Source organism: Trachurus trachurus, assembly GCF_905171665.1.
Source record: "Trachurus trachurus genome assembly, chromosome: 4".
Taxonomy (NCBI): Eukaryota; Metazoa; Chordata; class Actinopteri; order Carangiformes; family Carangidae; genus Trachurus; species Trachurus trachurus.
In genome coordinates this window covers 3,407,847-3,432,959 of record NC_139898.1, presented here as the reverse complement: position 1 = coordinate 3,432,959, position 25,113 = coordinate 3,407,847, and the positions used below count along the sequence as shown (strand labels likewise).

General features: G+C 40.9%; 1 protein-coding gene across 3 annotated transcripts; it reads left to right on the top strand.

The window, feature by feature from the left end:
* The first annotated feature begins 5,172 nt into the window (after nt 1–5,172).
* Nucleotides 5,173–24,368, top strand: pde6d (phosphodiesterase 6D, cGMP-specific, rod, delta). Of its 3 annotated transcripts, none has more exons than XR_014595344.1 (6): nt 5,173–5,420; nt 15,168–15,256; nt 15,580–15,705; nt 21,955–22,060; nt 22,868–23,013; nt 23,152–24,368. XR_014595344.1 is itself a non-coding variant. In XM_083970379.1 (6 exons), exons 1-5 carry the CDS (start codon nt 5,371–5,373, stop codon nt 22,947–22,949), a joined length of 453 nt encoding a protein of 150 aa, XP_083826505.1. In that variant the 5' UTR covers nt 5,173–5,370; the 3' UTR covers nt 22,950–22,996; nt 23,152–24,368. The 3 variants fall into 3 exon arrangements, 2 of the variants coding, with proteins under 2 accessions (XP_083826505.1, XP_083826504.1); XM_083970379.1 differs by having other exon boundaries at nt 22,868–22,996; XM_083970378.1 differs by having other exon boundaries at nt 22,868–24,368.
* Nucleotides 24,369–25,113: the final 745 nt, after the last annotated feature.

Here is a 25,113-nt window from a genome sequence, read left to right as displayed (position 1 = left end):
GGGGTCTCTGATGCAGAGAGAGAGAGACCTCCGTGCAGTGTAAAAACAACAACAACAAAAAGTGTCACGACTTCCTGTATCTGGTCCTTCAAAATAAAAGCCCCATAGTCTTTCATATAGTTCAGTCATATTGATTGTGAGTTAATGTTGACAAGACACGGCTCCAAAGGTTTGTTTGTTTTTTCCTGCGACCAATCGACCAATGAAATTTTGGTCGGCTAATTTTTGGGGGCAGCCCTGGAAGTGATTTATGTTTTCTTTTTCAGGTTTGAAAATCCCATATCCTATACCCTGTACCATTCAATTTTATTTTATTTTATGACATTTATGTCAAAGATACAGGAGAGTGATAATACTGACATAGCAGCCGATAAAATCTGTTGTTCAATATCTCATGACTGATGAAAAATTTGCCGTGTTGTGTGCAGTAGAATTTTGATGCATTGCAATGCATCGCAATGCATCGTAGAATCGAATCGAATCGAATCGTTACCTGCTGAATCGTAATCGAATCGAATCGTGAGGGCAGTGCCAATGCACACCCCTAAAAATCACCCACAATTTCTCCAGAAAAACAAAAAAATGACTAGTACATGATACTCCCTGCCAAATATCATAGATGGGACTAATCACAGTAAACAAATGGCTGGGGTATTTATTTTTACTTCATTCCTCTGAGGTTTCAGGTCAGAGAATCTCTGTTTCTCCTAAAGACAGAACCTCTGCAGATGAAGCTGACAGTACATATGATAGGACGCCCCAGTCAGTAGAGCCTTTTTAGTCATTTGTGTGAAGTTTGAAAGTCCTTACCGCAGCAAACAGCAGTCGAGAAAGGAAAAAAACATGGGATATATTAATGATCATTTGTAAAGAATGGGTTATTAAAACTTGGGAACATTTTCTTTGTTGACCACTGCAAAGTCTAGAGATATGACCTAAATAATTTAAACTTTGATTAGGACCAAAGCTGGTGTGTGAGTGAACCAGTTCCAAAGAGGTGACACTAATTGAGGACTTTTGTATAAGCTTCATGTTCAGCCTTGTCTTGAGTTATTTTTAATTAATAAGTACCGGTAATTAATAAGTTTGTGTACTAAACTAATGAATTTCCTTCCATAGTTCCTGTGCCCACCAGGGTTATTAACGTTAACTAGGAGTGGAAAAATACTGAAATGAAAATAAAAAACAGTTTTTTATTTCATTTGTGATATTTGACTGAATTAATCTTAAAAATCAATAAAATTGTGATCAGTATAAGTATTACCACACCAAAAATAAAAACATAAAACTATGTTGGCACAAATGATAGGCCTATTCTTAAACACAAGTTCCAAATAACTCAAATTTGTATTTCTGCTTGTTTAGTTGTTTTTCTTTCAATTTCATATGCACTATTACTGAATGTTATTGCTGGCAGAGCAGTCACAACAACTCCATCACATTTATTTTATTTTTTTTTATTTTTTGAAAACTGGAGGATCATCAGTGATGTTTCTAATAACTACAGACCTGAGTCTGACTGTAGACGATTACCATTTCTGTCCAGTAGAGGGAGTCCCTACTGCTTTAACTGACTATGTTCTGTACAGTAGGGTGACCAGTGCAGATGTCCACAAAGCTGAAACAAGTTGGTTGTAACCACGTCAAACTACAGGTGCTGATAAACTCAACCTATCTCCTCCATCTTTGTGCCCTCACAATTATCCAATCCAATCATACTTTCTACCTTTGGCCTCCCAGAAACTGACAATGAAGAGTGAAATAGTGTTGTTTTATGCTTACTTTGTTCATCACACCTCCAGTTACCACCGACCAGGTAGTTTTAACCAAACAATGACTAACAAGATAGACTAAAGTAAAATCAGTTATTGAGGCTGTTGATAATCTATATTTATCTTGATTTAACGAGAAGACCAAAGACCTTTGACCAACAAAGTTTATTAAGTTTGTCCTTCAGTCCTTCAAGTGAATGTTTGCACCAGACTTGAAGGTGTCCCCTAAAGGTGTTATGGAGACATGGTGTCCACAAGAAGGGACATGCTGAAAACAATATGTCTGTATCTGGCAGTGGCCTAAAAATACCCAATGAAAGGACAGGAGAGAGGACGGAGGCTCGAGTGGACTGAAAAAAGTCAAAGACAATGAAGGCAAAGGACGATGATGATGATGATAAATGATTTATTCCAAGAGTACCAGACCGTCCACTGTTACATCATTTTCATGTTGTTTTCTGTTCTGTTTTATCTTTGAATTACACCATAGATTTAACCTTTGTGACCTTTTGGGGGCGGTGCGTGGCGCAGTGGTTAAAGCGGCCGCCCCATGTAGAGGCTACAGTCCTCAATGCAGGCGTCCCCGGTTCGAATCCCGCGTCGGGCAGACCTTTCCTGCATGTCATTCCCCCTCTCTCTGCCTCCCCCTTTCCTGTCTATCTATACTGTGTGCTATCAAATAAAGGCAAAAAACATTTGTGACCTTTTGAAACGCTCCCTATTCTACAGTCTCGGTCCACGGGGACTGGTGGAAGAAGACGTGAACATTTTATTTATTCATCAGTAAGAGAAATCTTTCACTTTTGTGATGAATTCAGCAGAAAATTGTTACTAAGTGTTACTGTCTCATCGGCTCCAGACTCTGTTGTTGTCAACCACCCTGGCCAACACCTGGACCATCAGGGTCCTGGTAGTGGGATTATCTGTTGACCGTGAGGCGGACGTCAGCCTCATCATCAAGTTGTCCACTGACTTCCACTCTGTGATCTGTTTGACACCTGCTCTTGGTTCCCACTTGGCTGACCCCCCCTGACACCATGCCCGGCGGCTTCCAGCTGGCAGCCTCTGCTGACCCACAGCCAGACCTCCCAGATCATCTTTGCTGAAGCCCGGCCAGCTCTCCGGTGAACAGCCTCCAGCTTTGCCCTTCCTGTGGGCTGCATCAACCTGCAGCTGAACCCTCTGGTACCAGCTGCCTTCCTGGACCCCCGGCCCCACCAACTCTACCTCTGCCATGATGCCCTCTGGTGCACTTCTATCTTCATTCTCTCCGTCCCTTGTGCCACTGCAGCAGTAGGACTAGAGGAGTACTGTATTTGTTTTTGTTTTTCCCACCTTTATTGCTCTACCCTGAATAGCCTCACCTGTGTCATGTTGCCCTCCCTTCACCAGACTCCTTTCCTGCTCCTTTCCATCTTCATTAATTATCATCTCTGAACCTCGCTGCCTTCAGGAGTGTCTGCATCTCTGCTCCTGACAGACACACACTGTCACAGGCTTGGGTCTTTTAACATCAAACACCCTCATCCAGGCGACCCACTCAGCCACATTTATGTTTATTTTTAAATAAAGATTTGATTTGACTATCATTCTGAGGAAATTGGGCTGAAGATTCAATCTTGTTTTTATTGCTGTTAGCGAGGCTTTTACGTGACAGGCCGCCTTGTGTGTTAATGTACAGTACAGAAAAAAACTTGTTTATACGTCATTGAACACCTAATGAGCAACTGCAGTGCTGGAAAAAACAAGCTTGCCAGAAACATTATGTCACATTTAAAGGTTTTTCATCTCGTGTTTTTTCCAAATCACATTTTAACTGATAATGGAAAGCTTCCATTATCAGATAAGATTATTTAACAATGTGGTGGGAGAAAACGTACCCACGCAGCTGCACCTGGCACAGAAATCAACATTGTTCCCCTGGTTTTCTATACAGTCCTGTATGTATTTATTTTTTTACCTGTCTGGTAGACAGAGGAGTAAATATAGACCAAATGGATGGATTAAGTGTCAGTGTGCATTAAGAATGAGGGAGTAATTGCTCTGTAGGCATTGTTTTCTCCAAATGATGCCACTTTGAAATGTTTTTTATATCAAGGATAGAAGTTACTTTATCTGGTCTATTAATGGAACAGCTTTAATGTTGTGTGGAGTGTGTAAAGGTGGTTGGATGCAAAGGGATGCAGCCTACTCATTAGTCACATTCTGACATCCTAAAGACTGATTTATTAAAAATGAAATCACTAAACACTGGCTTTGCTGTTGTTGAACTTTTTGTTTTTACAATGATTTTGTTTTGGGGGGGGTTAGGGTTAGGGCCACCCAAACAATATGGTAGAAGCTGATGATCAAAGAAGAGCAAACATTTACTGAAACATTATTACATGAAAATAAGAATACAATCAATTTCTTAATAGTTATTACTGTATATACACTCAGTGAGCACTTTAACAGGGACATCACACTAACACTGGGTATTTCTTCCTCTGCTCTGAAAAAGCCTCCATTCTTCTCATGGATCCACCAGATGCTGTGACTCTGCTCCATGTTCATGTGATATAAATTGTGGTGCTGCATATCTGTCTGTCAGCTGCACATTCAGGCTGTCAAGCTCCTGTTCTACATGATCCCAAAGGTGTTTTCTGAATTCAGGTCTGGAGACTGGGGAGGTCACCGAAGTTCACTGAACTGATTAATGAGACCACTTTCAGACGTCTCTTTAGATGGTGAGCTGAGGGGATGGACTATGACTATGAGATCAGACCCAAAGTGATCTGTCCGGTGTTGGAGACTCTTTGTCCTCTGCAGCTTCAGGTTCAAGAGGGGAACTTGATGTGGTCTTCTAGTGGGTGTTGTTCATTTTATCCTCTTTTCTCACTATAGTTTGTCCCAAAATCCCAGGAGATCTTCACTTTCAGTTTTCAGATGTTCTGTGAACACAACCTGAAAATACCATCTCTGAAGGATTTTATGAATTGCACTGCTGCTACACGATTGGATGATTAGATAACTGTGTAGGTTTAGCCAGAGCGATAGATATAATCGCTCTGGGTTTAGCTACCTAATTAAATGCATAGAGTGTGTCTTATCCTCCAATGTATGTGATTGGCTGTTCCAGACTAGTACTATGGTTCAAGAAAAGTAACTCAAGCAGTAAGGTGTGTGGAAGAAAGTGTAGGCTACGTGTGTACGTACATGAGAAAAGAGGTGGTAGGCACGGACCTGACCGCTGTGGCCCCAATCACTCTCCTTCACTGTATGAGTGGCGTTGCCCCTGGTGACGCGTCTCTAGCTTGTTTAGTCCCGCCCACGCTTCTCATTCTCGGCCTGTGATTGGCTACCAGGAGTGGCCCCGCGCCTCTAACTGGCTCGGTCCGTTGTCAGTTAGTTAGCTGGGTATATTTAGCTGATTACATTATCGGATCAGGTTTAACCTGCAGTCCAGCAATATAGAGAGAAGTTATAGTTTATGTAATTTTCCGGCCAACACTATTTGCGGTGTAGTTAGCTAACAAGTTAGCCCACCACCAGCAGCAGCTTTGTCGTTTTTAGCGGAGCCTGGGTTTTCTGTGAGGACCGAAAACCGACGATTTGTGAAATGTCTTCAGACGAAGACAGGGCCAAGGAAATTTTGAAGGGCTTCAAACTGTATCCTTTCTGCTGTTTGCCCCGCGGTGGTCTGCGGAGGTGAGACTCACAGTGATGTGCTGAGTGTCTGTCCCGGGAGGACGCTGGATAACATTTACCTAACGCTAGCAAGATGGTAGTAACGTTAACATCTTCTGACTGTTGCTGCTGCTGCTGCTGCTGTAAGTTAACACTGAGCTTAGCTGCTGCGGCTAACCCGTCTGTCCCTCCTCGGCCCGGTAAAGTCCGCTATAGAAATGATATGTTTCTTTATCTGACGTGACTAAATGAAGTAATTGTGTTCGGTGCTGGGTGGTTAACCTCTGAGTGGAGGCCTGAGAGCTGGAAGAAGTGGGCTAACCTGCCCGGCTGTTGGCTAGCGGTCCACTGTGGCAGCTGGAACGATGAATCCTATTTAGCAGCAGTGACAGGCGATGGAGATAAGGTGGAGATGGACCCGAGGACCGGTTGTTGTTTTGTTAAAGTTTTTTCCCCCTTTTCTTTTTTTAACTCAACGCGGAGTTATCTAGTAGCTGAAAGTGTAATGCAAAGATGTTACTTGTGTAGCTTGTGTGGGGTCGGATAGTTAGGTGTAACTAGTTGTCAGATCCAGGTGTCTCCTGTCTTGTCTGGAAGTGATGCCAGACCTCATTACAAACCAGTGAGTGTCTCACCTAATACACACATCACTATCGATTACTGCTGTGGTCACTGTTGTCGCTGTGCTGATGTTGTCAATTAATTCACAGTCCCCAAGAGTCTGCCCATCAGACCTGCACCAGGGTTTATCTTTAAAGGGATAGTTCACCCAAAATTCAAATTTCACTCATTATCTACTCACCCTCATGTCGACTAAGAGCTGTGAGAATTTTCAGAGTCCTCGGTGCCTTCTCTGAGTTATGGGGGGGTCCGCAGTATTTGTCCATATAATGGTTGTCAATGGATACCAACTTTCTTCGTCCAAAAAGACACACCAAAAAACATCCAAATACCTCCATACTGCTCGTCTGTAATGTCCCGACATGAGAAATTGTTCCGCCAGGAAGAGCAGTGAACTGAGACACTGGGAGCTTCCGCTACAAACAAGCTTAAAATATAGACTTATTCAATTTTTTTCGTAACAATTTCTCATGTCGGGACTTCAATACAAGAGGGACATTACAGACGAGCAGTATGGAGGTATTTGGATGTTTTTTGGTGTGTCTTTTTGGACGAAGAAAGTTAGTATCCATTGACAACCATTATATGGACAAATACTGCTGCACGGACCCCCCTGTAACTCAGAGAAGGAACAGAGGACTCTGAAAATTCTCACAGCTCTTAGTTGACATGAGGGTGAGTAGATAATGAGTGAAATTTGAATTTTGGGTGTACTATCACTTTAATATCTGTGCATTCACCCCACACACATAAAGTAGGTTAGGTGCTGTCAGTGGTTTGTTTTGTTTTGACACTCACTGGTGTTTGATGGTATACAGAGCAGAGGAGACGCTCAAAGCATGAGAAGAGAGAGAGAGAGAGTGGAGTATGGCATATAATATGATCCTAGGCTGGCACCAGACCTGTGATGTTATCTATACCCCTGTCTGGCTCCTATTTGACAGTGGTGTTGGTTTGTTGATATTCTTCCCTGTTATTGTTCTTTGTTCACATTGTAGCAGTAATTTGTTCTCTCAACACTCTGACTCATCTGGTCATGTTTGACTCACAGTGCATTGCTTAGGATACATCATCTGCTTCAATCATTCCCTTCAGTTGTGTGTTGGTTTAAGCCTTGTCGAGCATAGCAATCGAATAGAGAATTGTTATTTTGCATTTACGTGAATTTGGCACATTCACGTTTTAATCAGTAAAGTGCAGGCAACCAAATACTCTCTGTTTTCTACACCTGTCCTGTAACTGATCTGTGCCGCGTTTCTCCAAAACTGTCCAAGGTGAAGTTAATCATCGTTTCATCACAGTCGTCCTGTTAGAAGGTGACGGTCTGCAGTCATCTGAACCTAAGGTGGTTTTGGGAAACAGAGTCCTGAGCAGATCTGGTGGGACAGTGACAGACACCATGCCGTCGAATACTGAGTGTGCAGAATGACTTGATGTGTGTAGTAGAGTAAAGCAGCTGTGTTGTTGTCAGGCAAATCCAATCAAGCCAGGTACTTAAAACAGTACCACTGTACCCCCCTAGTAGATGTTAATAGTTGTACTATTATCCTAGTGGGACTTATGGATTACTACGTTGTTGTAAAGAGCTAAACAGAAAAGCACATAACAGAAAAATGTGTAGGTCAATAGCAGAGTAAGTTATTCTAGCCACAAAGTCAGAACTTCTTCTTAAGCATCACTGTATGTGTGCTGAGGGAATGACTGGGCGTTGCGTCTCTGCAAAATGGTAGAAACAAACAACAAGTAAAAAAAATAAAAATGAAAAATGTACTGCCAAGGCTCATAAGATGACATCCATCTTTGGAACAAATCCTGTCATTGATGAATGTTGTGTATTGTCAAGAGTTGGCAGCAGAGACCCAGCCTGACGGTGAATCAATGATGTGGAGATTGCAGAGGCCCACAGCTTGGAGAGATCCTTTCTGCACGGTCACATGGATCCACCAGGGTTTGCATGTCATATATTTCATCATGCATTCTTTCTAAAACTTATGAACATACGTGCCAACACACACTGACTGAAGTGTGTGTGTGTGTGTGAACACATCTGTGCATGCACACAGCTCATGAAGACAGTGTCCTTGTCCGTTTTGGCGGACATATCCGGCTCTTTAAGCTGATTCACCTGAGCTGAGCAGGAAAGCAGGAGGATGATACAGAGAGCGGGTTGATCTATTGATAGTTCTAAACCTTCATCACACTCGAACACAATATCATTTTACCTCAGTTCAGTTTTGAGTCGACCTCGGCCTTGTTGTGATCAATTCTGACAGACGGTCATGTTAAGGGAAAATATAACCCTAACGTGAGGTTGTGGAGTTGGCTTATTAACTCCATTACTTGTGTCATTGTAGCCTGTTGAAGTTAATAGAAGTTCACACAATGTGTGCCATTGTGTTCCCAATGCTACTTTAAGTCCCATGTTTTTTTTAAATTGCCATTAATCCGGGAAAATTGTGGTTTAGTCCTTGCAGAATAGATTAATTTTACTAATGTGAAATGTAGCATAGATACAACAGTGCAAGTTGATGCTTTCTGTTATTGCTGGACTTTGACTTCATGTGACCATGTTGGACTGAATTATCCTCAGTAATACCTTGTAGAAAAAGCAGCATGGTTTACTCACTACAACAGGCCTGGATCTTTCCAGCCCGCTGATACACAACTACACTTAAGCTAAAACTCCACTTCTTCTAGTTAAGTTACTTAACAGGGTTTGAAGTGAGCCTCCTCTAACTGTCCCAGTCTGTTGAAGAGTGAGATGAGAGTGTTTGTGTATATGTTTCTTGGTGAGGACAGGCTTCTTCCTGTTGTGTGGTATTACCTAAATCCATGATTTAGTGGAACAGGGATTTACTACCTTCTGTCCATACAGCCTTATTAAAGCCAACACAGAGGCTGAACTGCATTATCATTTCCTTTTTTTCTCCTGTAGACTGTTGTGGTAACATCATTAACCTCTGCTATCCAAAATCCTTATGAAGAAGATAAAAAAAAAAAAGACATTTGTGGAAATCTGTCAGTTCCAAAGCAAAAATAACATCCAGTCTGCTCTCGATGAACCTGCCTCACTTTGTTGGTGGGAGTTTGAGATCCTCACGGGAGGTTTGTGTTAGAAAACTGTCATTCTGAGATGGATGAAGAAAAATAACTTGCTTTATTAAAGACAGAGAAACAGTGCGCAGTTTAAAAAGGCATCAAAACAAAAGATGTTTTTACCAAAAATATATCTGAACCCACAAATCCATCTATTACTGCAACAGTGAAAAAACAAATGGATGTTGCCTTGAATTTTAAAAAAAACATTAAGATTTTTGATTTGTTATTGAAAATGACAGCAGCACAGGTGAGAGTAAGACTGGTTTGCCCCATGAAGCAGATTCACTGGGTTACCCAACTCTTCCAACCTGCAACATGGACTGAAATAGACAGTTAAGTATTTTACTCAACAGTGCTCTTCAGATCACGCTATGAACACACCTGTTCCACTGCATCCTCTGGTGAATGAATGAATGAATATTTCATTTAACAATACATTTGAAAAAAACGTTCACCAGATGGTTCTCATGCTTTATTCTCTGTAGATTAAAGGCAGAGCACGAACTCCTGAGGGCTCCAGTCTGATGTGTTGAAGGACAAAGGAAACTTTCTGAAGCCTGTGTGTGTTTGTCTTTTAACTGGTTAATTATAGACAGTTAGGAAATTAATGAATGGCAGTTATTTCATTATTTATCAAATGAAAACATTTTCTCTGTCTATCTGGCATTCGTAATCCCTATTAGAAAAACTAACCGAGTTGAAAAATCTAAATGAAGGAGTTTGTGAGTAAACAGTTGCAGCCCAGCGTGGGGCAAAGGTTAAGCCAGACACAGACCTGTGAAGGTGACGGCGAGGTCAGAAGCAGTTGAAATGTGGATGCAGTGTGTGTGTGTGTCTGTAAAGGTGATTACACTGCTGTGTGTTCCTGTCTGTAGTGGCAGGCTCAGGATCTTTTTTTTTTTTTTTTTTTTAAATCTTATGCAAAAGGACGACATTGTAAATGTAGCTACACATTACAGCTGGTGCTACAATATGACAGAACAATAGAGCTCTTTGAAAACCACAGGCATTGCATATTAATGAATGAATACATGAATTGATGATTTATTTATTCTGCTGAGTTGCTGAAATATTGATTGAATAGAAAACTTGTGTCTGTTCAACAGGAGTGTGTTGGGGCTGTTGTTGAATTGGGGCAAGGAAGCTGCCATTAGTGTGTCTTTAAAAATAAATACAGACTAAACAGTGACAGCAGCATTTCACTGGGGGCTCATTAACTCCTTTGTGTGTGTGTGTGTGTTCTGACAGAATCGTGCAGGCACCCTGGTGATTTACACGCACACACAACCTGCAGGCGGCCCAGGGGAGGCTGTTGTACAACCTTGTATGGCGTTGTTGAAGCCTCCTTTGTGTAGTTTGTGAATAAGTGATTTTGGGATAGAAACGGAAAGAAAACTCAAACATGATCAGATGACAAGTGTGTGTGTGTGTGTGATCATGGGCTTTCATTCTGAAAGTTTCCCACTTCTTTTTAAGGGCCGCCGTCATAATGGACATCCCATTAAAACAATACACACTGTTTTATACAGAGACACATGCCCAGAGATTAGAGTAGCCCACCTGGTGAAAGAGCATCAATGAGTATAGGACACTGCAGTCTGGCCCGGATTATTCTGGAAGGTGTGGAGGAGGATGATGATGATGTAGGAGATTGGATTTAGTTAGACTTGAGAGGATTAGAGAAATCATTCAACTCAGCACACTTTACTAAAAAGCCAGAGGACGAGGTGGGGGAAGGTGGACGAGGTGGAGCCTCGCTGCCAGTTAGATCTGACTTGTTTTGATTGGCTCGTACAGAACCAGCAGACAGGAGCTGAAGCTTCAATATTTATGGCATGTGTTTCATATTTTACTGATCTCCACTCTAAGCAGATATAGACATTTTCTTTAAAGGTCTCATATTTTATACTTCTCCTATGTTTTATTTGAAGGTTGTTATCCATAAAAAGATATATTTGTGGTTTTAAGGACAAAAAACTTTGTTAAAATTCTCCTCTCTCAAGCTTCTCTCTAGGAGCCTTAGTAACAACAGGCCAGTGAGCCAATCAGAAGAGAGGAGGCTCTGATTCTTTCCTCTGATTGGCTGACCTTTTTGAGTGATAAAAAGTATAAAAGTATAACAGATTTCAGGTAAAAACACATTCTGCTATGTTGAATGGTGGGTCCTGCTGCGCAGAGCTTTGGGTATAGAGAGCCTAAGCGGAAGCAGGACGTAACGGTCACCATGGGACCTCAACTCGGAAAAAGTGTCCATGTAAGTGAACGGGAGTCAAAGTTTTATGTCGTGATCTGATTGAATTGTGCCATGAGGGAAAAAAAAGTCCTCTTCCTGTTTAAAACATCACGTTTCATGCCGAGAAATCAGCAGTTTGTTGTAAAACTAAAATAAGATTCAGAAGAATCCGTAACCAGAAAGACTACAAGTCGCATAGGTGACGTCACACACCAAATGCCGCCCTTTCCCGTGTCAGTTGGTGACGTATTTTTTGTGGGACACAGATTTGTAGTCCGTAGAGCGGTCTTCACACAAAATACATTCTTCTGTTGCTGTTTTTGCTGATTTCTCGGCATGAAACGTGGTGTTTTAAACAGGTAGAGATCATATTTTTTTCTTAACTTTGACTCCCGTTCACTTGCATGGAGACTTTTTCCGAGTTGAGGTCCCATGGCGACATTACTTCCTGCTTCCGCTTAGGCTCTCTATGGCTGAGAGTAGTGACTGCTTTGTTGTGACATCACAAAGTTACAGAAGTCCTGACGGCTGGTTTTAAGGCTCAGTTTCTGAATACAGCAGGCTGTGTGCATTTCTCTGTCGACTGAGGCTTTGATACTTTCACAGTTTTAATAAAGAGCCTATACCTGATCTATAATGACAGAAGACATGACCATATATCTGTATATAATATGGGTCCTTTAACCTATTCTGTGTCTTCTTGTTTTCCTTTTCTTGGATGCTGACATGGACATGAAGAGACCTGTGTGTTTTCAGTCAGTAGCTGGTTGTGTGAGGTGTTAGGTGGTGAAGGGTTTCACAGATGGTGTGGAGTTGAGTGTCTGTGACATTAAGTAGTATCTGAGGGTGACAGGATGCTGAGAGGGGCATCTTCTAGAACAAAGGGCTGTGGGTCAGTGAGTCTGTACTGGTGTCCGTCCGCCTGATGTCCAAAGACTAAATTAGCCAACTTCAGGTGGTGTCGCTTTGCACTGCTGTCTTCCACCATGTCCTCATTCTACCGTGGGAAGTCAGCCTTTTTTTAGACCTTTCCAATGCTTTAATGAACTCCATAAATTAATTAATTAAATTAATTAACTTAATGAAACAAATGAGTGACACAGTGACAACAGGCTGACCCGGAGGGTTTGGTCTCATTGTTAGTGCAGTACTGCATGACGTTTTGTTCCCAGCCAGGCCCAGAGACAATGTTTGATACCTCAGAACAACAATGAAGCGTGTAGAGTGAGAAATATTTTAGTTTGATGTTGTTGTTTTTTTTCTTCTTTTTTTGTTACCTCTACTAAATAAACATATCCCTATAGTTTAGTTTAGTTTAGTTTAGTTTAAGTTTATTTCAGACATGTTAAAAGAAATAAAACATAATACAGAAATGGACAGACATAACAAATAAAAACTTTGCAAAGACAATATATGGACAAAAAAATAAAATAAAATAATTGAAAATAAAGATAATTTGATTTTGTTTGTTTGTTTTTTCATATCCGAAAAGGAGTGAGAATAAGTAAAACTTATTTACTCCCACCCCTTATTCATAAATTATTACTATCAAGTTATCTAGTCATTATAGTCTATACAATAAATTAATTTATGAGTTATTTAACTGGATTTATTCTAATATATTATTATATTTATATACATATAGATTTATTCTAACACATGATTACTAATCTTTATCTCTCTCTATAAAAACATATACAAACACATTCATACATACAAAGACAAACTGAAAGTAACACAAACAGAGCAAATAAACTAAGTCGGTAAATAATACCCAAATAAATAATAATAAGCACCTTGTGGTTGTCAGACACCCTCATTTCTGTACATACTGAAAATTATTTCTTTGTATTTCTTTTGGAACTGGATTATGTATGTTATGTTTATACCTGGAGAATATGATATGATATGTAGGCTGGTCTCTCTGTAGGACAACACATAGGTTATCGTCTTTTGTGGCACATTTTACATTTATCAAAAAATGTGAAGCTCCTGTAATTTGGATATTGCACTTTATTTCAATTTTATTTAATTGTTGTGCCCTAATTATAAACATGTTGGTTGCCAATTTGGAATCACAGAGCATAAAATCCTTAATGACGCTTTCCACTTCCTTGGTATAATGTACATTATACATCCTCAGGTTGAATGTGTTTCAGATGTAGTTTTACTCTCTGCTCTACATCTTCAGACAGAAAGTGAGGACATTGACAGCTGGTAAATATGAGCCAGGCTGTAATGTGCAGTGGAGTCACTGATCTGGGTCCTCACAGGCTCTGAGATTGACAGCTGCATTGTGTTCACAGTGATTGTGGAGGTCAGGAACAGCTGACCCTCTGACAGACTGATGGGACAGCTATAGCATTCAGCATCGTCCACACAAAAGGCTTCTTCACTTTCCTCTTCCTCCCGTACACACTGCCGTCTTTAGGATACAAGCTATCTACTGGTTCACAGTATTTCTTCTCATTCATCCTTAGCTGAAGCTTTAAACATGAGTTTATAAAGCAAAATATAATTTGATGGAAGTTTGACTGATGAAGTGCTAATAGTGGACCTTTGTCAAAAGGAAACTGTCGTGTTGGAATTACAATAATAACAGAGTCACAATCTGGTTCTCAACTGGATAAATAGTATAGGAAGAAAAGAAACTGCAGATCAGATAGCTTTGGTATAAATCTAAAAATGTAACATTAGCTAAAATATTTACAATAATGATGTGAAGAAACAAAATGAATTTAATTTGAATGAAGTGTGTTCTTGTGCATGGTTTGATCTGCTCAGCTTCAGGCCAGATGTCCAGTTATGTTTCCAGATGTGACCATTCATACATTACTTACATACAACTACATACAACAGTGACAAGAAAACACTTCCTTTAAAGAGGCAGAAACTTCAAGCTGCCACCTGCCTCAACCAATTGGAGAGAGAGGTGGAGAAATACATTTCTGAAATGTGTTCTTGCTCTGTCCCAGTTAACTGTTTGTATATCAGTCTGTACCGTATATTTGAACTTATCACAGTCAGTTGCTCCTTCAGGCTCATACAGCTGTGCAGCTGCCAAACAGCTGTGACAGCTCCACAGTCTGTGGTTTGAGCTTGTTCAAGAACAGGAGCTCTGTTGGCTGTTGGGTGAAGGTGTCAGCTGTGGAATGACAGAAGGAAATTCAAGGAATATAGAAATGACACCAGGTTCGGCTTGAGAGAGGAACGTTTGTGAACCTGCTGCAGGAGTGGAGGAGGTAACACTTTATAATAAGAACACACTATCAAGCATTAGTTAAGATGAATACTGAATTCTTCATTTATAACGCATGCATAGTATTACTTATCAGTATATAGTTTATAAATACAGTTAGTGCTTATCAGTGATGAGTAAAACATTTTATCTGTGTGTATAAACTACATAATGAGTATTCATGTGTTATAAATGATGAATTCAGTATTTAATGCTCAACTAATGCTTAATAGTGTGTAGTTATTATAAAGTGTTACCGTGGAGACTGCTGTATCACCTGCTAGATCAGACAAGAATAAAACGTCCATGGTCAGGGAGCAAAAAACATCTAATACAATTCTATTGGCATCTTGTAATTCTGATGTGAGATTTTGGAGGGAATGGACATGTAGCTGTTGTAGTTTTTAAAAATGTGCATAACTGCATGTTGAGAATGTGTGGGTGTTGTTCTGTATGTGTTAGGGTTAGATTGTTTAAATGGATCAGTCTTTTCCTCTGTGGAGTGTTTGTTTTGGATGTTCACTTAACTCTGAACCAGAAACTGGATGAACCTCCGAGATGCAGAAACAGGCAAAGTGCTGTGGCAGGGAACCGAGGACCTCTCTGTACCAGGAGTAGAACATGAAGGTACGCTCACACACACACACACACACACACTGATCACTGGTTTTAATGTGGCGGCTCACTCTGCTGTACATTAGAGTAAAGTTCTGGAAAGAAAAGACAAGTGAACTTTAAAAGTGAGGTACTTGTGTATGAGCTGGTCTGAGATGTGATCTGAGATGATTTTGTGGTCATCTTTAAATTCTCACACAATGCACCTGAGCTAATATAACACACACTGTGATTAGCTTTAATGCCTTTATTAAACAGTCACAGTGGAAGTGGAGAAAGTAGTGATTAGAAAGTCTTGAACTCCGTTGTTAATTATCCTCCCTCTCTCTCTGCAGCTCGCGTTCCCAAGAAGATCCTCAAGTGTAAAGCAGTGTCCAGAGAACTGAACTTCTCCTCCTCGGAGAAACTGGAGAAATTCAGGCTGGAGCAGAAAGTCTTCTTCAAAGGACAGTGTCTAGAAGGTAAAGAGTCCCAACAGTGGACACAAACCTGTTTCAACCGCCAGACACAAGTTGATTGTTCCCATAAACATGATGTACACTTCTGCCAGAAGGTACAGCAATGTCAATGTCAATTTTATTTATATAGCACATTTCATATGACCAGTCGGAGCATAAACTCAATGTGCTTTAGGATAAAAGCAAGATGGCAGTACATGTAAAGTGCATATCAAAACAAAAGCCAATATGTCAAAAAACAAATAAACAAACAAAATACTAATTAAAAGCTTGTGAGAACAGATATGTTTTAGTCTACATAAAGGAAGATATTGTTGGAGAACAGACAAAGAGTTCAACAGCATCAGACCATAATAACTAAAAGCACCATGAGCTGATTTTGAATATATGTGAGATATATTGAGGATATCAATTCTATACTTAAAGGGATAGTTCACCCAAAATTCAGATTTCACTCATTATCTACTCACCCTCATGTCAACTAAGAGCTGTGAGAGTCCTCCGTTCCTTCTCTGAGTTACGGGGGGGTCCCTGCAGCAGTATTTGTCCATATAATGGTTGTCCATGGATACCAACTTTCTTCGTCCAAAAAGACACACCAAAAAACATCCAAATACCTCCATACTGCTTGTGTGTAATGTCCCTCTTGTATTGAAGCCCCGACATGAGAAATTATTCCGAAAAAAATTAAATAAGTCTATATTTTAAGCTTGTTTGTAGCGGAAGCTCCCAGTGTCTCAGTTCACTGCTCTTCCTGTGTCAGTGCACTGACCGGCGGAACAATTTCTCATGTCGGGGCTTCAATACAAGAGGGACATTATAGACGAGCAGTATGGAGGTATTTGGATGTTTTTTGGTGTGTCTTTTTGGACGAAGAAAAGTGAGCACCATTCACAACCATTATATGGACAAATACTGCTGCGCGGACCCCCCCCATAACTCAGAGAAGGGACGGAGCTCTTAGTCGACATGAGGGTGAGTAGATAGAGTGAAATTTGAATTTTGGGTGAACTATCCCTTTAACTGGGAACCAATGGAGAGTATTTAAACTGGAGTGATGTGTTTGTATCTTTTTGTCCTCGTTACAACTCTGGCTGCAGCATTTTGAATAAGTTGGAGTTTGTTGAGTGCTTGATTTGTAAATCTGGAGAAAAGAGCATTACAGTGATCTAAACGACTAGAAATGAATGCGCCGTGAACCAATTTTTCTGAGTCTGTACGGATAAAAGTGATCTAACTTTAGATTTGTTCTCTAAATGATAAAAGCAGTCTTAGAAATGCAAGAATGCACCATCAAAGACAGGGAAGATGAAGACGGCTCAACACTGTGGGCCCTGTTTTGATTGTCTAAAGCACATGGAGTTAGGGCATGATGTCTACATCAGCTGGTTATTAATCCACTACTGAATAAAATGTGGTAGCCCAATCAAAAACCAGATGTGCCTGCACCTTGACAAATAGAGGAACAGGAAAGGATGCTAGATGTTGACTGAATCCCCATATTCCTGCATAATAAAATAGCAACATATGAAAACAGTTAAAACACTTGGTAGGAATGGCAAGATATAAATTCTTAATTAATTAATAATTAAAAAGAAAAACATAAATACCAAACTAAACATAATTGTTGCCATGTCATACCATATAAAATATTCTCATACAATTTGTTATGCACTTATCTTTAGTTTAGATGTAGATACTCAGGCCAGCTTTATTATATTGAGGTGTTTCCTGTCTGGTTTATTCTGTCTCTTAGAGAGACACTGATCGTTACTTAACAAGGCGTTAGTTTGGTGTACACACATTTTATTCAGCATTTAGCTTTCACATATTTTACACCTACTCCTACATTCTCCGCTGCTCACACCATATCTCGCTACAAGTACACTAAAATATCTCAAACAGATTAGGTGAACTGGGATGTAATATTGAACATATTTTAATTTATTTAACCTTTTGCTACAAAACTTTAACGGCCACAGTTAAATCATTTGAATGAATCGACTTGGCAGCAAAAATCTGTTGATCTGGAGTTTACCAGGCTGCAGCTGAAGTGATGACCCAGTTGGTAAAGTCCTGCATGTATCTGAGGGAGGTGAATTTCTTTGTACTATATATTATTCTCTTTCAAAAAAAGACTTTCTTTCCCTAATGTTAATCAACAAATCATAAATGGTCATTGATTATAATCCCACTGGTAGCTCTGTACGACATCCCAGAGCTGAGTGGTTGTTTGTGTGTGTGACAGACTGCTGACATGTCCAGTGTCACAGCTGTGACTGGCTCCAGCCCTGAAGGGATAAGTGGTGTCGATTGCTCATGCTTTTGCAAATGTTAAGACAACATTTGACCCGTGTGCTCATTAATGTAGTGACTTATTATTTGTAGTATTTTTATTAATACAAAATCTAATTGACGTAACATGTGCACACATTCACTCCAGTCAGCTGACTGTAATGAAGCTGCTTGTTGTGTGTTGGAGCTGTGTCATAGAGTGGAGCAGACAGACAGACAGACAGGTTTCCTATCCTGCTGCTTTTTATGGTGGTCTCAATAGAAACATTTGGACAGAAAGAGTGAGGAGGGTCTGACTGTGATGAAGACGGAGCAGAGGAGTGTAATCATTGGAGGAGAGAATACATCTCTTCAGTGCTCCTACTCCCCTGATCATATCAGCTAGGATGATGAGACTATGGCTCAGATTGCACAACCCTAATAGATAATGGATGAAAGATTTGAAGTCACTTTTTGCCTCTAAAAAGTGACTTCAATCTCAACATTATGAGTGTGTGCTTGTGATTTTTCTGTAGGCTATTTGTAGTTTTTAAACTCAACATTATTACTATTATTTAGAAACAGGAGAAACATTTTCATTGGTTCCCCAGCTCATGTGTCTCAGCTCAGCAGCAGAGAAGCTGCTACATCACTTTTTTCACAACAAGAGCTGCTCTCAGCACTTAAAGGGATAGTAGCATTTTTTTAAAAAGTGGGGTTGTATGATCTACAAATAGCCCCTAAGTACTTTAATTGCAGTAGAAGACTCTCTGCACTCCTCCTGTTAGCAACGCCAGCCCATAGCCCTGGGCTGGAAGGGCTGGGAAAAATTATATTATAGCGAACAATGGAACTGTGTATTTTTTTTTCAGGTAAAACCTCTTTTAGGCTGCAAAAATAGGCAGTTTCTTTGGGTCTGTTCACAACACTGTATGTTGTAAATCTCTGGGCAGGGCTATGGGCTGGCATTGCTAACGGGAGGAGTGTAGAGAGTCTTCTACTGCAATTAACGTACTTAGGGGCTATTTGTAGATCATACAACCCCACTTTTAAAAAATGCTACTATCCCTTTAACATAATTCAGATGTGTATATATATATTTATATTTCCTCTTATTTATTATTTTGTCTTAATCATACTCTATTACAAATACTGCTGTATTTTTTACTCCTATTGCTATCTGCTATTTATCATCTGTCCTATACATTTCTCTGCTGTTGTCTGCTGCTGAAACCCTGTAAATCTCCCCATTGTGGGACCAATAAAGGATTGTCTCATCTTATGTTTTTAGTGGAAAACTCACCTTCAACAACTATGAATATTTAATCAGTCATTTCATCATTCAGTCAAAGGAAAACATAAACTTCATCCAAACGAGTTATTCTCTAATTCAATATATTAATGATGATGATAATAATCAAACAAAATATGCAAAAATGGCTCTAATAATGTCTTTGTTCATCATCTGGGATGTGAAGACAGGATCTGTCCATGATATACAGTCAGGGAGGGAAAGTCAAAGTAAGACTGCAGTTAGATTCTGCCTCTGCGTTGCCCAGGTTACTGTGAGACACAGGGTCCCTGAGTGTCAGTCTTTAATGAAGCCTCTTATGAGTGACTTGATTGGCCGATACCATGGCCAGCACTTTGCCATCAGCATTAAGCAGACGTTTGGTCCCCTAAAATCCCTCAGTAGCTGTAACACCCCCCCCTCCCCGCCTCGCTGGTAATATTCAGTCGCACACCTGCTGCATCATGAACAGACGACTCAGTCAGCTGTGTGTCTGTGTGTGTCTGTGTGTGTTGTCAGTGTTGTGCTGTCTCTGGGGCCCCTGCTGTACAGAGGTGAGGTTACAGAGGGCCCCAGGGGACAACACATAGACCACACTTACACAACATGTTTATGTTGGCGGCCTATGCCTGAGAAAATGACACGTGGTGTGGGCCAGGACTAAAGGAACAGACACACAAAGCAGGGTTCCCACTCGTCCTGGAAAACCTGGAAAATGGTTGACCAATTGGAATGGAATGGAAAACATATTGAAAAAAAATATTTCAGCCACCAGAGCTTGATTTAACATTTTCAGACCCCGCTGAGGATTTCTTTTTTTTGTACTATCAAATTAAAACTTTCTTATCTCCAGTTTTACATGGTCTAAACTTCTCCAAAGCATGAATGGGACAGGGGATATGTATTAGTGTATGGCGTGAAAACGTGTGTGTCAGACTGTAGCAGGTGAAAATGTCCTGGAAAATGATTTTGAGAAAAGATTTGGAACCCTGACAGAGGCTGAAACCAAATGTTGTAAAGGAATCCAGGTTTGGAATATGAGGAGCATCAGTGGTGTAAATGTGGATATGGATGAATAACGAACCAAACAGAAAGGTGCTGCGGGCAGAGAGAGAACATAGACTGTCTAAGGCTGAGCCCTCACATCATCCATAGCTATTCTGTCACTGCCATCCCATGGCATCACCAAACGTCCGGCTGGTTCAGAAAACTGGACAAAGATGTTGAACAAGTGCGCTGCTGAGACTTTGGTTCATTCGTTAGTTGCGAGCATAAACTCAGAGCGTCTATAGGAGCCACATCTGTTTATTTATTCTCCTTCATAAGCTCAGCTGTAGGTAGTCAGGTGAAGCATGGAGTGGAAGCTCATGTGGTTTTTACCACTCCTTCGGTTTTCCAGCATCACATCACAACTTCTTTCTTTTGCATTGATCCAGTTATGTTTTGTCATAACTTTCAACAATACATGGGAATATTGAATAGAATAGAACAGAAAAAACTTTAGGAGCATTTTGCCATTTTGAGATAGTGCAAGTACATTTTTCACCTACTTGCGCATGTGCAACCAGTTCATTTTCTATTTTTCTGTTTACGCTGGTCAGTGAAACGTGAAATAGGCGACTCAAAGAATCTGTCATTACAGGTGTCAGGCCAGTGTTTGATGATCATGAATGAAAAGGTGAATAATGAGAGAAATGTGAATATTTGCTTTGCAAGTCAATTTACAGTGTGCCTCCCTAAATTTTCTGCTTGCGCTCCTAAATTTTTTTAATTAGGGACCACTGTGCTCCTGGTAAAAGAAGTTAGTCTGGAGCCCCGCTTCAGCTCACCAAACAAACCTAAACTAAAAAACCACAATAACGGTGCACTGGACCCAGTTCCATGGGTGTCTCTGGGTTGGTCACTTTTTTAAGTTGATGGCATTTGGGACAAAGGACTTTTTGAAAGCATCTTTGGTCAGGGGGACACAGTAGCGCCTTCTGGATTTTAGGAGCTGAGACTGGTTAGGGAGTGGGTGTGTTGTCTGCCAGACTGTTTCTGCCTTTCCTCCTCACCCTGTCAGTATAAAGCTGGTTCAGAGGCTTACCAACAATTTTGCTATACACAAATACAGTTTAATTTGCATTTGCACTTGTGACTGAACCAGACAGGAAAATGAAACGTCAGGACACTCTCAATGTGTGTGATGTGCACAATTTCGAACATCACCCGAACTTGGACAAGAGCATGGACAGTTGATGGTATCAAGAGTGTCTCCTGCACCCAGTGCCTACAGGAGAGCAGGATCGTCGCTATAGCATCAAATAAATTCAATAAAAATATAGAAAATAAGAATACAATTTAGACAGGCCAATCAGATAAAAAATTCTCTCCCATGGTAGTAGTTTTTGTACCAGGTTGTGAGGTTGGACATGATGAACTGATCTCTGGAGCTTCTAGTGGTTATTAGAGGAACTGCAGCCTTTGGTTCTTCAGTGCTGCTTCAGTGTTCAGCCTCTGAGCAGCTTACTGTTTGATAGAGAGCCGGTCTGAAGGCTGGGAGCACCGAGTCCAGGTCATCCACATCTGACTGGGCCTTGTCATAAGGCTCCTCTCACACCATAGCAACTCAAACACACACAGACTGGCTGATATTGTATCTTGTCGCTGTAACGCTGAACTCTTCCCCTGTCTGTCTCCCTGTGCAGAATGGTTCTTCGAGTTTGGTTTCGTTATCCCCAACTCCACCAACACGTGGCAGTCTCTGATAGAAGCTGCTCCAGAGTCCCAGATGATGCCAGCCAACGTTTTAACGTGAGTCTGAATCAATGTTTTATCAACTTAGAAATACATTTAAAAGAAAATCTTGGTTCGTTACATCTTCAGTCAAGTGGACAGACAGACATCATAGATCAATTTTCTGTATCTGCTCTGATCGCTCTACATACTGTGTGTTTTGTGGTGCATTGTGGGATTTTTAGAGACATTTAAAGGAATAGTTCAACATTTTGGCAAATTGGCCCATTGCCATAATCCCTATAGTTTTAGGAGTAGGTTCATTACTTTTAATCGTCGGTGCAAGCTATTTTTAGAACGGCGGAGCAGAGCCGTGAGCTGCTCAGAGCTACGCTACGGAGGCTCATGGGATTTCTTGGTTTCCCTCATCAAACTCATCAAATACACAATCCAACAACTCCAAAACGCTCTGGTGGACAAGTTGTGACCTGCACATTTGTTCCGTTATTATCTCATAGTGTGGTGAATGTGCAGGTCACAACTTGTCCACCAGAGCGTTTTGGAGTTGTTGGATTGTGTATTTGATGAGTTTGATGAGGGAAACCAAGAAATCCCATGAGCCTCCGTAGTGTAGCTCTGAGAAGCTCGCGGCTCTGCTCCGCCGTTCTAAAAATAGCTTGCACCGACAGTCAAAGGTAACGAACCTACTCCTAAAACTATAGGGATTATGGCAATGGGCCAATTTGCCAAAATGTTGAACTATCCCTTTAATAACATTAAAGTGGTTTGTTTGGAGCCTGCCTGGTCAGTGAAGTCATCACGTTCCTGTTCACCTGATATCTGACAGTCCTGGCTCGGGAGCTGATGTGTGTCTTTGTCTTCCAGTGGTAACGTGATCATAGAGACCAAGTTCTACGACGACGACCTCCATGTCAGCACCTCCAGGGTACGGCTCTTCTACGTCTGACCTCCGACCCACCACTCTACCTTCCAAAATGCTGACATCCTGCCAAGGTCTATAAATTACAGAGGTTAGCTACAATTTGCAGCAGTAAACAGTTCATCGCTGACTCTGGATCAGCACATTTGGGCGCAGCCCACAGTCAGTGAAGCGATCTTTGTGTGTTGGTTGTTCTCTTGTTTTGTGTTGACCTGAAAACTTCTTCTAGACCTTGGGAGGAGAGGGAAGAGGAGGAGAGAAGACTCGATTATTCCCCCCGTTCCAAGATCATCTCTCTCTAAACCACCCCACACCCCCCACAACCCCACTCCCCCAGACTGTTCCATTGTAAATATATAACCACTGATCTCAAGTCAGCCAGGGAGCTACTCTCAAATGACACAATTTGTGCTTCTTCTTTTTTTTTTTCTTTTTTTTTTTAAATCTGCCCTCCCTCTCCAAGGTTGCATTTACTCAGGAACAGAACATTAGACGTGTAACCTTCTGTGATCTGATCTTCTTCTGTCTGTGTGAACATGGAAACACCGCTCCCCACGTCTCGTCCATTTAAACAGGAGCTGCACATCGGTGTGGAGGGAAGACACAGCTCGGTGTCTCCCCCGAGCGACGGTCAAGAAGTCTTAATTGTAAAGCGTTAGATAACAATTTCTTCCAGCTGCGTCCCACTCCAGAGGCTGCCGTCCCAGTCAAATGAAACGGATGTTGTGTCTGTCGTCAGAGGAATGGGAGTTGTGTGGATTTATTTGGACATATCAACTCTGAAATTTCCACTTTGAAGAAGTGCTGAGGGCTTTGTGAACGCACTGTTAACGGTGGTCTCTGTGAGGCCAAGTATTGGAGCTGCTGATGTATCATTAATCCCCTGACGGTCACACCTCTGCAGGCAGCCTCTGAAGTGGGACACAGCTTCCTCCATACAAACCTCTCCTGACTTTAGAGTAGAGCTTCTCACTGTAGAGTGATGGAGGACCACCTGTCCGCACAGACACCATACCTCTGGTTCAACTGGACTGCTTCTTGCCTGTATTGTTTGAAATTGTGGAAAAAAAACCTGCACACTGTTGCCACGGTGACACGAGCCGGACAAGGACAGTGTCTGAGGGACATTCATCAGCAAACACAATAAGGTTGTAGTACATCCATGTATGTGCAGGTACTTGACTCACAGAAACTACTTGACGCTCACCTAAACCCTCACCAGGTGTCCACAGAGACACGCAGCATTTCTTCTCAGTAGCTCACCTGTTAGTGATTTTATCCCCACTCCACCCAGATGTTGACAGCTGCTTTAGGTGTTTCACACAGCTCTCCTCGGTACATCCTGGCTAGATTTTTAACTCTGACTTCCGTCCAACTCACTGCATTTATGTCATTTGTTTTTTTTGTTTTTTTCCTTAGCTGCTAACTGAGCTGTGTAAAATAGACTTGTTTTAATATGAGAGGAGTAGTGGATTAAAGTCATCCAATGTTGTAATAACATCATGCGTGTTTGTGGTCTTTATTGCATCATTTTCTTTTTTTTTGTCATTAAAGTTTTTTATTTTATTTTTTATGTAAATATACAAACAGACAGTATTGTTTTCAGGTATATAACGGCCCATGATAAATGCTCATATTTGAAACAACCAATCTAAACATTCATCAGTTACATTCACATCAGTGCAGTCAGTCATCACATTGCCACATCATTACATTTGAGAAAGCGGTCCCATGACCTCTTGAAATTATCCACATCATCATTGATTCTGGCTAACATGTGTTCATAAGATACAACCTCCAACATTACCTCTATCCATTTTTTAACATCTGGAGAGGATGTACTGTACTCCATACTCGGAGAATCATTCGAGCAGCTGTAACAACCCCTAACTTTATCACTACAAGGTTATATTTTGGTATATTGGGCAGTTCTGTTTGGTCTCCCAGTAGGCACAATCTTGGTGATATCAGTATTGTTAACCCCACCCATTTCCCTATATATTCAAGCACTTTTTCCCAGAATGGGTTAATGAATTTACACTCCCAAATAGCATGCAAGTATGTTCCTGTTTCTTCTTGACATTTCCAACATAAATTATTAGCTAACAGGCCCTATTGCATCATTTTCAAACTAATATGAACTGAAGGCATATGTGGGTTGATTATGTTTTTTTGCTTCAAACCTCAAACA

What these genes read in the sequence shown, in the direction of transcription:
- pde6d (XM_083970379.1), top strand. Translation starts at nt 5,371, where the DNA reads ATGTCTTCAGACGAAGACAGGGCCAAGGAAATTTTGAAGGGCTTCAAA. An exon ending in ATTTTGAAGGGCTTCAAACT is followed by an intron (nt 5,421 to 15,167) that starts GTATCCTTTCTG and finishes ACTCTGAACCAG; the next exon opens with AAACTGGATGAACCTCCGAG. An exon ending in CAAAGGACAGTGTCTAGAAG is followed by an intron (nt 15,706 to 21,954) that starts GTAAAGAGTCCC and finishes CTCCCTGTGCAG; the next exon opens with AATGGTTCTTCGAGTTTGGT.